The sequence below is a fragment of the Salvelinus fontinalis genome, chromosome 37 (genome assembly GCF_029448725.1).
Source record: "Salvelinus fontinalis isolate EN_2023a chromosome 37, ASM2944872v1, whole genome shotgun sequence".
Classification (NCBI taxonomy): domain Eukaryota; kingdom Metazoa; phylum Chordata; class Actinopteri; order Salmoniformes; family Salmonidae; genus Salvelinus; species Salvelinus fontinalis.
In genome coordinates, this window is record NC_074701.1 from 10,487,069 (window position 1) to 10,500,090 (window position 13,022).

General features: G+C 41.9%; 1 protein-coding gene across 7 annotated transcripts in view; it reads right to left on the reverse strand.

The window, feature by feature from the left end:
• Window positions 1-951: 951 nt before the first annotated feature.
• Window positions 952-13,022, reverse strand: part of LOC129836113 (sorbin and SH3 domain-containing protein 1-like) — a 77,112-nt gene continuing 65,041 nt past the window's right edge. For all 7 annotated transcript variants that reach the window (XM_055901919.1, XM_055901917.1, XM_055901918.1 and 4 more), the window contains 8 exons: window positions 11,913-11,959; window positions 11,424-11,538; window positions 10,850-10,975; window positions 10,394-10,588; window positions 7,704-7,802; window positions 6,855-6,907; window positions 6,389-6,495; window positions 952-6,135 (listed from right to left, as the gene is read on the reverse strand). In XM_055901919.1, coding sequence (XP_055757894.1) covers window positions 6,068-6,135; window positions 6,389-6,495; window positions 6,855-6,907; window positions 7,704-7,802; window positions 10,394-10,588; window positions 10,850-10,975; window positions 11,424-11,538; window positions 11,913-11,959 — 810 coding nt within the window. In that variant the 3' untranslated portion in view covers window positions 952-6,067. The remainder of the gene's footprint in view (window positions 6,136-6,388; window positions 6,496-6,854; window positions 6,908-7,703; window positions 7,803-10,393; window positions 10,589-10,849; window positions 10,976-11,423; window positions 11,539-11,912; window positions 11,960-13,022) is intronic.

The following is a 13,022-nucleotide window of genomic DNA, read 5'->3' on the forward strand; positions in this document are numbered from 1 at the left end:
GATGGGGATTTGGGCCTGTTCCCCGGAAAGCAGTATATCCTTCTCGTCGGACTCGTTAAAGGAAAAAGCTTCTTCCAGTTCGAGGTGAATAGTCGCTGTTCTGATGCCCAGAAGTTATTTTCGGTCATAAGAGTCGGTAGCAGCAACATTATGTACACAATAAGTTTAAAGAATAAGTTACAAATGCAAAAAAATAGACAAAATAGCATTAAAGGGACAATCTGCAGTTGCTACATTCATTTTTGGACTTATAAATTAATGGTATGTACCCATTGATTCTAATTAATTTATAGTTCAGCTGGCGTACCCCATCAGAACCCAAAATATAAGCTTATTTTATGCCAATGTTTGTAAACAAATACTAGATAGTCTCAAAACATGGTTGAAACTATAATTGTGATATCATGGATTGTCAGTCCTTGCATCGTTAACTCAGTCTATGAATTTGAGAGTGGTTACATTTCTCCAGCCCCATCCCTCAGCTTTATACCGAAAGAGGGGTGTGGAGTACGCTTTATTGTCGTTTCAACTGCTGATTGCCGCTTGAACAATTTGCTAGCTACCTTCTTCATAGCAATACAAAACTTTTGGACTGCATTGATCACTTTCACTCAGGGGTTAAATTGGGATGTCGTTGGTGGTGTCGGCCTCCCTGTAGCCAAAACTGTTTACTTTTCCATGATCATCTAAACAAACATCTGTTCATTACTGACTGTGCTGTCGCCTCCATAATTCATTATATGATCAGTGTTACCCAGGACATCTTCGGTTACAGCATGTCTTTTTTGGAGTATACATGTTCTGTGAGTCTGCGGTGTGCATGTGTTTGTGAAAAAAAATAATCCGAATAAGCTAAGTCAAACAATGTGTGCAAATAGCTGTAAAACAGTTTTTTTTAACCCTTCAGTTGTTTCAAAGTTAGACCTTAACACAGGACATTAAGACACATGGTACTTTATATAGTTTATTAAATATTGCATAATACCGAAATATCAATAATATCACTGCAGTAAATAGTGTTGTCTTCATTTTAATATTGACATGGTAACAGCACCGCAAAAAATAAGCAAACACCAACTGTTGCAGGTTGAGCGCCTCGAAAAACGAATGAAAACATATTTATGATGATTAATAATTTACTTGAAGCGTTGTGTCACACTTTAGTCCAGTAGCTATCATGTTCTTTAGTACATGTCTTCTCCCATCACAAATACTAAAAAACAACGGGGGAAACAATAGTAATATCCTTAAATATGACATATGGATACATTTCTGTGATAATCAATAAAAGCTAATGAAAATGAGGCACAATTTGCATCTGACACAAGGCATTTTACGATCCTCATCAAATGGCAGCGTAACGTTACTGCATATGCATCAAACGGTCTGTGCTCAATAACTCTTCACACTGTGCTTCCCCCCCCCCCCCAAAAAAAAATCCTTCTGGAACAACAGAGAGCTTCATGTGACTTTTCCCATCGCTTGCATCGCATACTTCTTTATTATACATATTTACAATTCTTATTGTGCCAGGCTTTAATGTTTAACATGGTAATTCAAGCTGACAGCACGGATCCTTGTTACATAACGAGTGTTATACAGTACTCCACAATCGTACATTCATACATCCTCCGATGCTTCACGGAGCACATTATCCCATCAACACTTTACACTGACTTGTGAGGCTAGGATATGATACCACAAGAAGAGGGATTGCTTGTTGCCAAAGTCTATAATACAGTCAGTTTGACATGGAACAGACCTTTCCGTGTTCAATTGTCTCGGGACATTATTCTGTAAGCTTTGCTTTGACTTTGGATGCCATTGTCTCTGTGTTGGAGATGGGTAGTAATAGCTATAGCGCAAGTGCTAGCATGGTGGAAACCACAGAATTAAATAGAACACTTTTTTTATACTGTATCTCTATGGGGTAAACAGCGCACAGCTGAGTCACAATACAACCACTCGGATTATCCTTCAGAAACAAGTTATGGAAGTTATGTACAGCGAACCAAGGGGAGAAATACTGAAATTTACAAACACATGAATGGCCATACAGTAGAAACCCTCATCTATGTTCTCCTAGTACCGCAAAATACTTCTTGATAGTCATAAGAATGATGTAGAGACAAACTCAGCAACTTAGTACAATGTAACTGGTTTCGTTAAAACAACTGTCACACAAGACTATATTCTCATCAATGTTGGCAATTGGCAGTTAATAACAAACTAGGGAAAAACAATGATGTTGAATGTTTGGGTGTTGTATTGTCTCATGTCGATGACAAACACTGTAACAGTTTGACAGAGTGAAGCTTTCTATTCCTTTCAAGTACAACTGAAAGATGAGTAAACAGGCAGAACTGTACTTAAATATCTCACAAGGTAACTTGATAGGTGGCAGCCACTAAAGCCTTAATGCTAAAATCAGTTTTGTTTTTCAAATTCGTTTTGGAATACCGACTGTCCAAACAGCAGGTTACAAGTGAGGGACTAAATCGGATGTGTGTGTGTTCAGATGGCAGTCATTTGCTGACATGGCTACGCTAGTTGTCATAGTAATGATGGTGTGTGCTCAGAGGTAAAGGCTGATTGGTGGTGGTGCTCGTGCTTCCTATCACTCAGAAGCTATGTAGCAAGCTAAGTTGATAACAATTCCTGCCATGGACGTTTCCCAGTTGCTTTGAATGCTCAAAGTCACAGTGTAAGAACACTTTTAAAGCCTCAAAGGATAAGATGATCCAACTTTCAAAACAATTTTTTTTTTTGGCTCGCCACAGCAGCGAACTACCTAGCTAGGTAGCTGTTTAAGCTTTCTAGAACATTCACTCATTTGTTTGTAAACAATTAACAAGCTAGTTAGTTACCACATGTTCTTGTCCAACGGTCAACAAAGTAGCTAGCAAGCAACAAGATATGCCAAATAAGTCTAAACACCACTTGAGGGCAAATAAATCAGATTCGACCATTGAGACAAGTCACATGGCCAGGAATCGTATATGTATCTGACTTCAAACCACCTTCAAAATGTGGATTAAATATCAAGATTCCAAGTGGTTTTTGGCTGTTCAGACTGCAGGACAAAGAAAAGATTTGAATCGGATATGAAAATAAATAGGATTTGAGTCACTTCAAACTGACAATGTGAACATGGCATTAATAGCTTTAAACGATATTTAACATAAGTCATCATTAAGTAGATGAAGTATTACTATAAAGGTAATAATACTAGTTAGATGTTGATAGTCTTATGACAGATATACTTCTTTTGTCTTAGAAACACGTTTAAATTCTATTGCCTAGTGAACCCAGACTACTGTCACTCATGACATTGAGGATTCCTTTGAAGAGCGCATAGCAGTGAGTCATAAGGAGGAATAATTTGATACGAACAAAGTAAGAGAGAAGAAAGTAGAGCTGCCACGACACAATACATTCTTATATCAATCTGCTGTGTTTTTAGGATATATTTTGACGTATGGTGGCTGTTACCGGCGTAGTGATCTAATGTAGCTCTCAGATTGAGGACCTCTGTCCTCACAGGAAGACTGTTTCGATGCGTTGATATTCAAATTCAAAGCAATCTTCACTGAGGGAGCAGTCCAGTTCAAAGATAATGAGTGATGTTTTTCTGGTTGTACCTGCTGGCCTCCAAATAATAATGGCATTGATATAGTTTAATGCTCTTAAATAGCTTAGCACTCTCAGATGCTACACATAGCCTACTGTGTATAAAAGGCCCCTGTATCCAACAATATTGGGATATATAATTTGTCAAATGTAAAAAGTAAAATGCTCACAAATTAAAATCAATCGTTACTCAAACAAAGAGTTCCATTTACATTTTAATCATTTAGCAGACACTCTTATCCAGAGCGACGTACAGTTAGTGCATTCATCTTAAGATAGCTAGGTGGGTCAACCACATATCACAGTCATAGTAAGTACATTTTTCCTCAATAAAGTAGCTATTAGCAAAGTCAGAGCTAGTAAGGGGGAAAAAAGTAAAGTGCGAGTGTTAGTTCACGAAAGGCTTTTTTAAACTTCAAATGAATTAGTATACAATTGGTGTGAGGAGAAAGCTCAAAAATGACCTCGGGGCGGAAGTTAAGTGCTTTAAAAAGAGTGGCATACCACGCCTGTCCTGTGGTTTCACTGGAGCCAGTATAGCTTAGGCAGCTGTCTGCCACCAGCTACCTCACAGGAATCACAAAAGATCAGACAGCTAATGTTACTTCTAATTTTAAGGGACAGATATGCTGTACAAGATGACAGAAAATCATTTTTTGATAAGAGATGTGCGACACATAGGTGTGACACACAGGCGTATACGCTTGCTTGCACGTACACTCCTTCATACCCATGCGCGATCTCTCTTAATCAGGTATGTACATAGCACAACCAGTCTTCCTGATTGTATTAATCACTTCAACTGACAGAAAGCTTAGCTAATATTAGCTAACGTGTTTGAGCATTTCCAGATTTCTATCATATACATGAACATGCTCGAATTATAGTACACACCTTGGTTAGAAAACAAAGGTAATACTAAAATGGCATTGGAAGCTTTTGGACTACACTGAGGTAAGAAACGCTCTGCTATTTTACGAAGACTACAAGCCTACATTGACTACATTGTCAAAAACATAGCTTTATAGTTTTCAGTGCATTCTGAGCAAATAAAACCAAGACATCCCACGATTCTACAATTTTTTTTTTTTTTTAGAAGTTCACTGTCAGGTCAATGGGTTTTCGAAATTCGAATCAAGGAATATGGTTTGTTGGACACTGTCCAAGTATATGCCGTCACACACAGCCTGATACCTCCATGGTATGTCTAACCAAACACTGCTAGTTACCGGGTTTACCTAGGAAAAACATTCGTCTTCTAGACGACTTAGCATGTCATGTAACCTTCAGATGCATGTGTCCGCATTTAAAGTTAATGAAAAATGCTTTCGCCAACAAAGGTCCTGAAAGGTAGCTGATGAATAACAGCTCATATTTCTCTAGCTCATCAACAACCCATTTGAGCCCTCCTGATCCATCATGGAAGTTATAAGATCCACTCTCTTGATCCATGAACTGCTCTGCTGCTGACCTCCCCCATATACTGTAGATAGACATTCATGTGCTTCAAAAAAATACTTTGTGTAGTAGTTAACAATCACAATGACACACCGCAGCTACTATATATACTGTACAAGAATACTGACTGAGTGTACAAAACATTAAGAACACCTTCCTAATATTGAGTTGTTGAAAGCATGTTGAAAGCGTTCTACAGGGATGCTGGCCCATATTGATTCCAATGCTTCCCACAGTTGTGTCAAGTTGGCTGGATGTCCTTTGGGTGGTAGACCATTCGTGAAACACACGGGAAGATTGAGCATTAAAAATCCCAGCAGCGTTGCAGTTCTTGACACAAACCGGTGCGCCTGGCACCTACTACCATACCCTGTTCAAAGGCACTTAAATATTTTGTCTTGCCCATTCACTCTCTGAATGGCACACATACACAATCCATGTCTCAATTGTCTCAAGGATTAAAAATGCTTCTTTAACCTGCCTCCCCCCTGCATCTACACTGATTTGAAGTGGATTTAACAAGTGACATCAATAAGGGATCATAGCTTTCACCTGGATTCACCTGGTCAGTCTATGTCATGGAAAAATCTGGTGTTCATAATGTTTTGTAAACTCATTGTATAACGTAGTCTGTATGTCCTGACATTTTGGGAGGAGTTTTTTTTACTACAAGTTCCACTGTCAGAATATTATATTATAAATTCAGCCATGTACTGTATAGGATATGGTTGGAGTACGTACACACCACACTAACGTTTGGGCAGTGAGTCAACAGCAAAGCATCCTCCTGTCTTCGCCTCATGTACATTAACATACCTCACACCAAACTGATCACTTACACCAGACAAACGTATTCACCTGTCTGAATGACTATCCTAATTTAAACAATCAAGCGCAATAGTAATGCCTTCCCAAAACTTGAATGGTAACCAAGGGTTAGAGCTGGGTTCTCCTCACACTATAAATGTTTGTTGACAGGTTACAAGTTGACCTCTTTCACGTAGTTTCCTGGAAACGTGCCAAACTGTTTGGTCCTCTTTGAGGTACCTGAGAATGAAAAACAACAACAACATTTGTTAGTCTTTGCACTCAAATGTGCCTACTCAGGTAGAGCCAATGTAAGTTGTGCACTCTATTGAACTCTATGTGTTTGAACATCTATGTGAGAATTTCTGAGAAATGACAAACATGGAAGTTTAACCCTCTCCTGTCACTCTGCTGTAACCCTATATGGATGGATGTGACACAGTGATTATGACTATATCTTCGGGCAATCTATCCTGAGGCCCCAGGCACATACCAACAAACCAGCCGTCATCGCACTTCTCCATTACGCTGACAAGATCTCCCTCCTGCAGCTCCAGCTCATCCTCATTCTGTGGCACGTAACAGTACAAAGCCTGGAAACTGTAGGGTAACACTACATAAAGTCAGAAATACAACCATAAAAGGACTTGAGAGACATAATATCAAAAACGATAAAATAATTGTATTTACCAAACCAGGGCCGTGTTCATTAGGCACCAAACGGATTGAAACCAACTGAAACAGAGGGACTACTGGGACTTATCCCACCCCTAAAAATCGCTCATTTTCATTTTTTCGTTGCAAAGCTTTCAAAAACTTTTTACGTTGCGTGCCCTAATGAACATGACTCTTGAACTGGGGCTTTGAATCCTTTAGTCGGAGTATAACAGTATAACAGTAACCAGTGTATCCAGAGCTAAGACTAGACGTAGGGACAGACTTCCGACGGCCATACTCACATTCCACAGCTGAGACGACCTGGCTCCGGGCTGCTGCTGTGGGACTGGGGTTGCTGGGAAATGATGAGAGATTGTTTACTGGGGTGAAGGGGGGGCAGGAGTCGGTGAAGGACAGAGTCATGGGGGTGGGGGGAGAGAGTGCGGCAGTACCTCACCGAGGTCTCAGCTATATTCATGATCTCATTACAAACCGCTTCCTAGTGACAGTGGTCAGATCAGAGGGAGAATTCCCAGAATTTCCACAGAATTCCCAGTCAGCCCAGAAGAGGAGAGATTATGGAGTTGGGGAGAGGGGCGGGGCAGGGCAGGGAGTTAGAGGACGTACAGGAAGAAGGAAGGTAGGAGGTCCGGTGAGTAGCAAGGCAGAAAGAGAGGGGTCCGTTAGAAACCAGGAAAAACCAGGAAAGCCGTGAAACACCAGGAGAGATCGTGTTGGAGTCCGGCAAAGGGGTACGCATGGAAGAGCAAGACAGTAGAGTGAGTGGCATGTAGAATGTACACAGTCACAATGAAATATTAGTGAACGTCTGATGCCATTCAAAAGAAGACATGCACAACCAATGGAGAAGAACAGATGGCAGCAAGGTCATGCAAGAATGCTCTCATATTAATCTTATGGACTTGTTTATTTATAACTTTTTTTTTACAGAAAATCGAAATAAAAGTCGGAAGCTGAGTGATGCGGTTTAGGATAAACGATTCGTTAAGTGATGATGTTAAGTCAAATGAATATCTTGACGTTGATGAGTTAAAGGAAACGATCGCCGTAGATCATCGAGAAACGAACCCCCACCGCATATTTCCAATCCAGAAATAACAAACATATACGCACATTGTCTAATACCTTACCTCAAATGAGTTAGCATTTATGTTGTTGTCGTGGATGTCAAACAACATGACAGGGCTCCTGGAGGTTCTACCATGGTAGTCACTCTCATTCTTCACCAGCTGTAAGAGGAACAACACACACATTAGACTCATGCATGGATCGCAAACAGGAGTTCATGTCTACACGTCGCAATTCATTTTCAACAGCATGTGCTGTAAACAGAATTGCAGTGGAAGTCAATTCACACTCTTGGTTAGACGTACACTATACATACAAAAGTATGTGGACACCCCTTCAAATTAGTGGATTCGGCGATTCCTGCCACACCCATTGTTGACAGGTGTAAAAAAAAAAAAAATCGAGCACACAACCATGCAATCTCTATAGACAAATATTCGCAGTAGAATTACCTTACTGAAGAACTCAGTGACTTTCAACGTGGCACCGTCGTAGGATGCCACCTTTCCAACAAGTCAGTTCATCAAATTTCTAGGAGCAACAACGGCTCTGGCGCGAAGTGGTAGGCCACACAAACTCACAGATTGGGACCGCCGAGTGCTGAAGCGCATAAAAATGTACTGTGCTCGGTTGCAACACTCACTACAGAGTTCCAAACTGCCTCTGGAAGCAACGTTAGCACAATAACTGTTCATCAGGAGCTTCATGAAATGGGTTTCCATGGCTGAGCAGCCGCACATAAACCTAAGATCACCATGCGCAATGCCAAGTATCGGCTGGAGTGGTGTAAAGCTCGCAGTCCATTGGACTCTGGAGTTGTGGAAACGCGTTCTCAGGAGTGATGAACCACGCTTCACCATCTGGCAGGCAGACCGACGGACGAATATGGGTTTGGCGGATGCCTGGAGTTTGGGGAAGGCCCTTTGCTGTTTCAATATGACAATGCCCGTGCACAAAGCGAGATCCATACAGAAATAATTTGTCGAGATCGGTGTGGAAGAACTTGACTGGCCTCTACAGAGCTCTGACCTCAACTCCTTCGAACGCCTTTGGGATGAATTGGAACTCCGACTGTGAGCCAGGCCTAAACGCCCAACGTTAGTGCCCGACCTCACTACTGCTCGTGGCTGAATGGAAGCAAGTCCCCGCAGCAATGTTTCCGACATCTAGTGGAAAGCCTCCCCAGAAGAGTGGAGGCTGTTCTAGCAGCAAAGGGAGGACCAACTCCATATTAATTTCCCTTAATTTTGTAATGAGATGTGCGACGAGCAGGTGTCCACATACTTTTGGTCATGTAGTGTGTCTCTCGAACAAAAGTAATTTTCTATAAAAAAACAACAATCACAAGATGTATATGTTCTATAAAAACATTCATACACTTGTTTCATATTGTTCCCAAATCAAACTTGATCGTCAAATAGTAATCAAATTGGCTCCTCTACGACAATATTTTACAACATCCCACTGGGTACACACTGGTTGAATCAATGTTGTTCCCACGTCATTTCAATGAACGTGGAATAGAGGTTGAATTGACGTCTGTGCCCAGTGAGATGATGCTATAGTGGTGGTGGTGGGGGGGGGGTCAAGATTCTGCAACAACACTCCCTGAATCATTCAACACATTCCAAAAATACAAATCATGCACAGTCACGTGGTTTTCATTCCAAACGCCTGAGGAGATCATGTCCCGCTCAACCATGTGCATGTGAGTAGGGAACACACAAGAAACACATGCAGACCAAAATATGACACAGGAGTCGTGTAAGCTCTGGTGACTGCATTGGAGGAGGGGTCAACATTAGTTCAACATTACAGTTAGTCATCATTCACTGTCTATTTGCACAACTATCTATCTAGAGGCATCATCATTGGAAACATCCTCTTATTGTGGCTCATGGAGGTCAGATCTCCAGTTCCAGCCACAGTGAGCCTGAGACGCAACACTGCACACCATGCAGTAGGCCAGATACCTCTGCAGGGCTATTTCGCCAGTAGCCCAGGGCTTCGCGTCCAGTGCCCCTGTCTCCCTCTGCCCCCTCCCCCTCCATCAAATCCCTCTCCAGGAGGCGCAAGGGACTGGACCCTGTCAGCCAGCTCTCCAGGCCTACCCCCCCACAGGGGCTCAGACTGCGGGACAGACGAGGAGAGGGAGGGGAGAGCAGGAAGTCCTCCCCCTGGGGCGGGGTGAAGGTGAGGTAAGGGGTGGCCGAGCCAGGGCGGGGTGGGTAGGGTGGGGGCAGGGGGGAGGCGGAAGGGGAGGCCATTGGGGAGATGCAGTAGGGGCTGCCGCAGGTGGGGGGCACGGGGCTGGCGGACATGGAAGGTGGCAGGTACTCGCCCCAGCGATAAGACACGGAGGGGAGTGGGGGTAGAGGAGGGGTTGGGGCAGCAGGGGGGCCGGCACCCCCTATGGTCAGGGAGATCCACTCAGAGGAGATGGCGTGGACCTCGGGGGACACAGAGCGGCGGGGGGAGCGGGGGAGGGGCAGGGGGGACGTGATGAGCCGGTTGCTACGGACACGGTTCAGCTTATAGACCAAAATGGTCATCCAGAGAGAGGGGAGGGCGAGGGACAGAAATGGAAAGGAAGGATGAAACATTAGACATGAGCAAAAATGAACACAAATAATAAAGGAGAAAAAAAAGGAATATTACAGCTCCAAAGTAAACAACAAAAAAAAGAGACAAACTTGGAGAGTATTGTTGTATTCCTGGACAGACTGAAGTCTACAAGAGAGTGTGCCATTACCTGAGGGGAAGCATTGAGGCTGCGGTGAGGTGATTGGCCAATGGGTGGGTCTGGATAATCCAATCCATTCTTGATTCTGGGTCGTTTATGCACCTCTATGTAGGTGACGGGGAAGATACCCTGGCGATTGGACCCGGAGACCTTGCCCTCGTACCAGTTCTCATCGACCCTGCGAATTAGGATGATCCTCTCTCCCTGTAGACCCATTGGTATCGCGATAGCTCATATGATCCCGCATTTCGATGCATAGCATTGAATAACATAACATCAAGCACAAACTAAACACCAGCATGCACAATATTTATGTTAAACATACTGTATTTCCTGTATCATAACACTATGATGTTACTATGCTGTAATACTTTGCGATTTCCATTTTGTATTACGCAAAAAGAAGAACAAATGTTACAACTGCTCCTAAACTCAATAGCTTTAAAACCTCGTTCTTCAGTTTACCTTTCTAAATGACATCTCCACCACCGTGTCCCCTGTGAAGTTGAAACGTGCTATGGCCTCTCCATACTCCAGCACCTGCACTGGGGCACTCTTCTTTGGCTGGGCCTTCTCCGTGGGGGGAAGGAGCTAGAGCAAACATCCACACAAATCCACAAAATACATCAGTCAATTCCAATGCTAGAAACAAGTTTCAAGTTTAGGAGGGTATCGGTTAAAGTCAATGCAAGGTACCAGTGTCACATTCAGGAGGGCACACTGTAGTAAAAACGCTTTGCGACAGGAAACACATATCTGTGTTTTTAATGGACATGTTCAGGTAGCACTTCCCTCTTTCCCTCTGTTTCAGAACAGTTTCTTCTTACTGAACATGACTCTGGCGAATATCATTACTGGGACTCTTACTTAAACTTCTGAACTGACTGGTGTCATAACCCTGATGAATTGACTGGTATCATAATAACCCTGCCCTGACTAATCTATTTGGCATGTCCGTCTGTACCGTACTATAGTGAGTTCCATTTAGCAAGAAAAGGTCAGAGTTCATTTTGAGTCAAAACACAGGAAGTGGTTGTACCTCAACATAACTCCGTGGGAAGATGCCGACTCTGCCGTGATGCTCCCCTTCGAACCAATTATTATCCACCTGTCGAATGATGTACACAATGTCTCCCTTTTGAAATGGCAACTCCCTGGAAAAAAGGGCAACAAACATAGGTTAGCTATTGGATTCAACAATATGCATTCATGTCAAAATGCAATATGAGCATAATGTCAAAGGCATCTGAGCAATATGACAAAGTACTGCAGAAATATGACCACATATCACCCACTGTAAATATTTCACTCAAATACTTAGAATGACGTCTCCCCACGTGTAAATTGCTATGTGAGAGTCGAGATTCATCTAGACCGCCATCAGTCACACAAATGGTACATAGGCCTACATGTTACAGTCACGTGATGATTACAACACACCAGTGTTTATATTTCACTGCAGCTTAAAATTATTTTGTGCATGCTCTTGAAATCACTTATGGTATGTGTGCCAATGAATTTTACCCACTTTAGAGTCTCTGCTCTGAAGTCAAACCGAGCCAGGGCTGGAGTTCTCTGTAAACCAACAAAGCAAGGACTGTTAGAAAATAAGCATGGATAAAGGAGACTGGACTCCAATGCCCTGTGACATGTACGAAACGATGGTTATTCAGTTCAGGCTGGTCTTGCATGCTAGTTTGCAAGATTCACACAAGACTATCTTCTGGTTTATGTTCACAGTCAATTATACCCTCATCTTCATACCCTGTAACAGTGGTGTAAAGTACTTAAGTAAAAATCCTTTAAAGTACTACTTAAGTCACTTTACAATTGATATTTTTGACAACTTGTACTTTACTACATAGCTATTGAAAATAATTTTATTTTTACTCCATACATTTTGACACCCAAAAGTACTGATTACAGTTTGAATGTTTAGCAGGACAGAAAATGGTCCAATTCACATATCTATCAAGAGAACATCTCTGGTCATCCATACTGCCTCTGATTGGGCAGACTCACTAAACACACATTATTTACTTTGATACTTAAGTATATTTAAAATCAAATACTTTTAGACTTTTACTTCAGTAGTATTTTAGTGGGTGACTTTAACTTTTACTTGAGTCATTTTCTATGAAGGTATCTTTACTTTTACTCAAGTATGACAACTGGGTACTTTCCCCACCACTGCCCTGTAGTAAGACATTGTTGATTCATAAAAGTCGAGGCACATGAAGAAAAAAAATACATATCACTTGTACATGCCAGTTGTAATATACATTTGTTTTCTTCTCCACCGCTTATAACGCACTGCAAATGAACACTAACTTTCTTATTATATGCTTCCAAAACGGAATAAAAACATAAACAAATATAATCCAGAGTACTAATTTGTACCGGTTACGTACAATGGTAATTAGTTAAAATGCATAAATGTTTTTGAGTGCTTGATTTCATCTCTGAGCTCATCTGGTTGTTACTTGTGCCCTTTCAGTGTCCCTGATCCACTGAGAATATTCTAGCAATGATCTGAATGAAACATCTCTTGTGACTCTGTTTCTGTCCGGTGGTAAATACTGTGGGCTACAGTCAAACAGATAGAGCACTGCCAACAGAGGAAGCTGACTGATTAAAA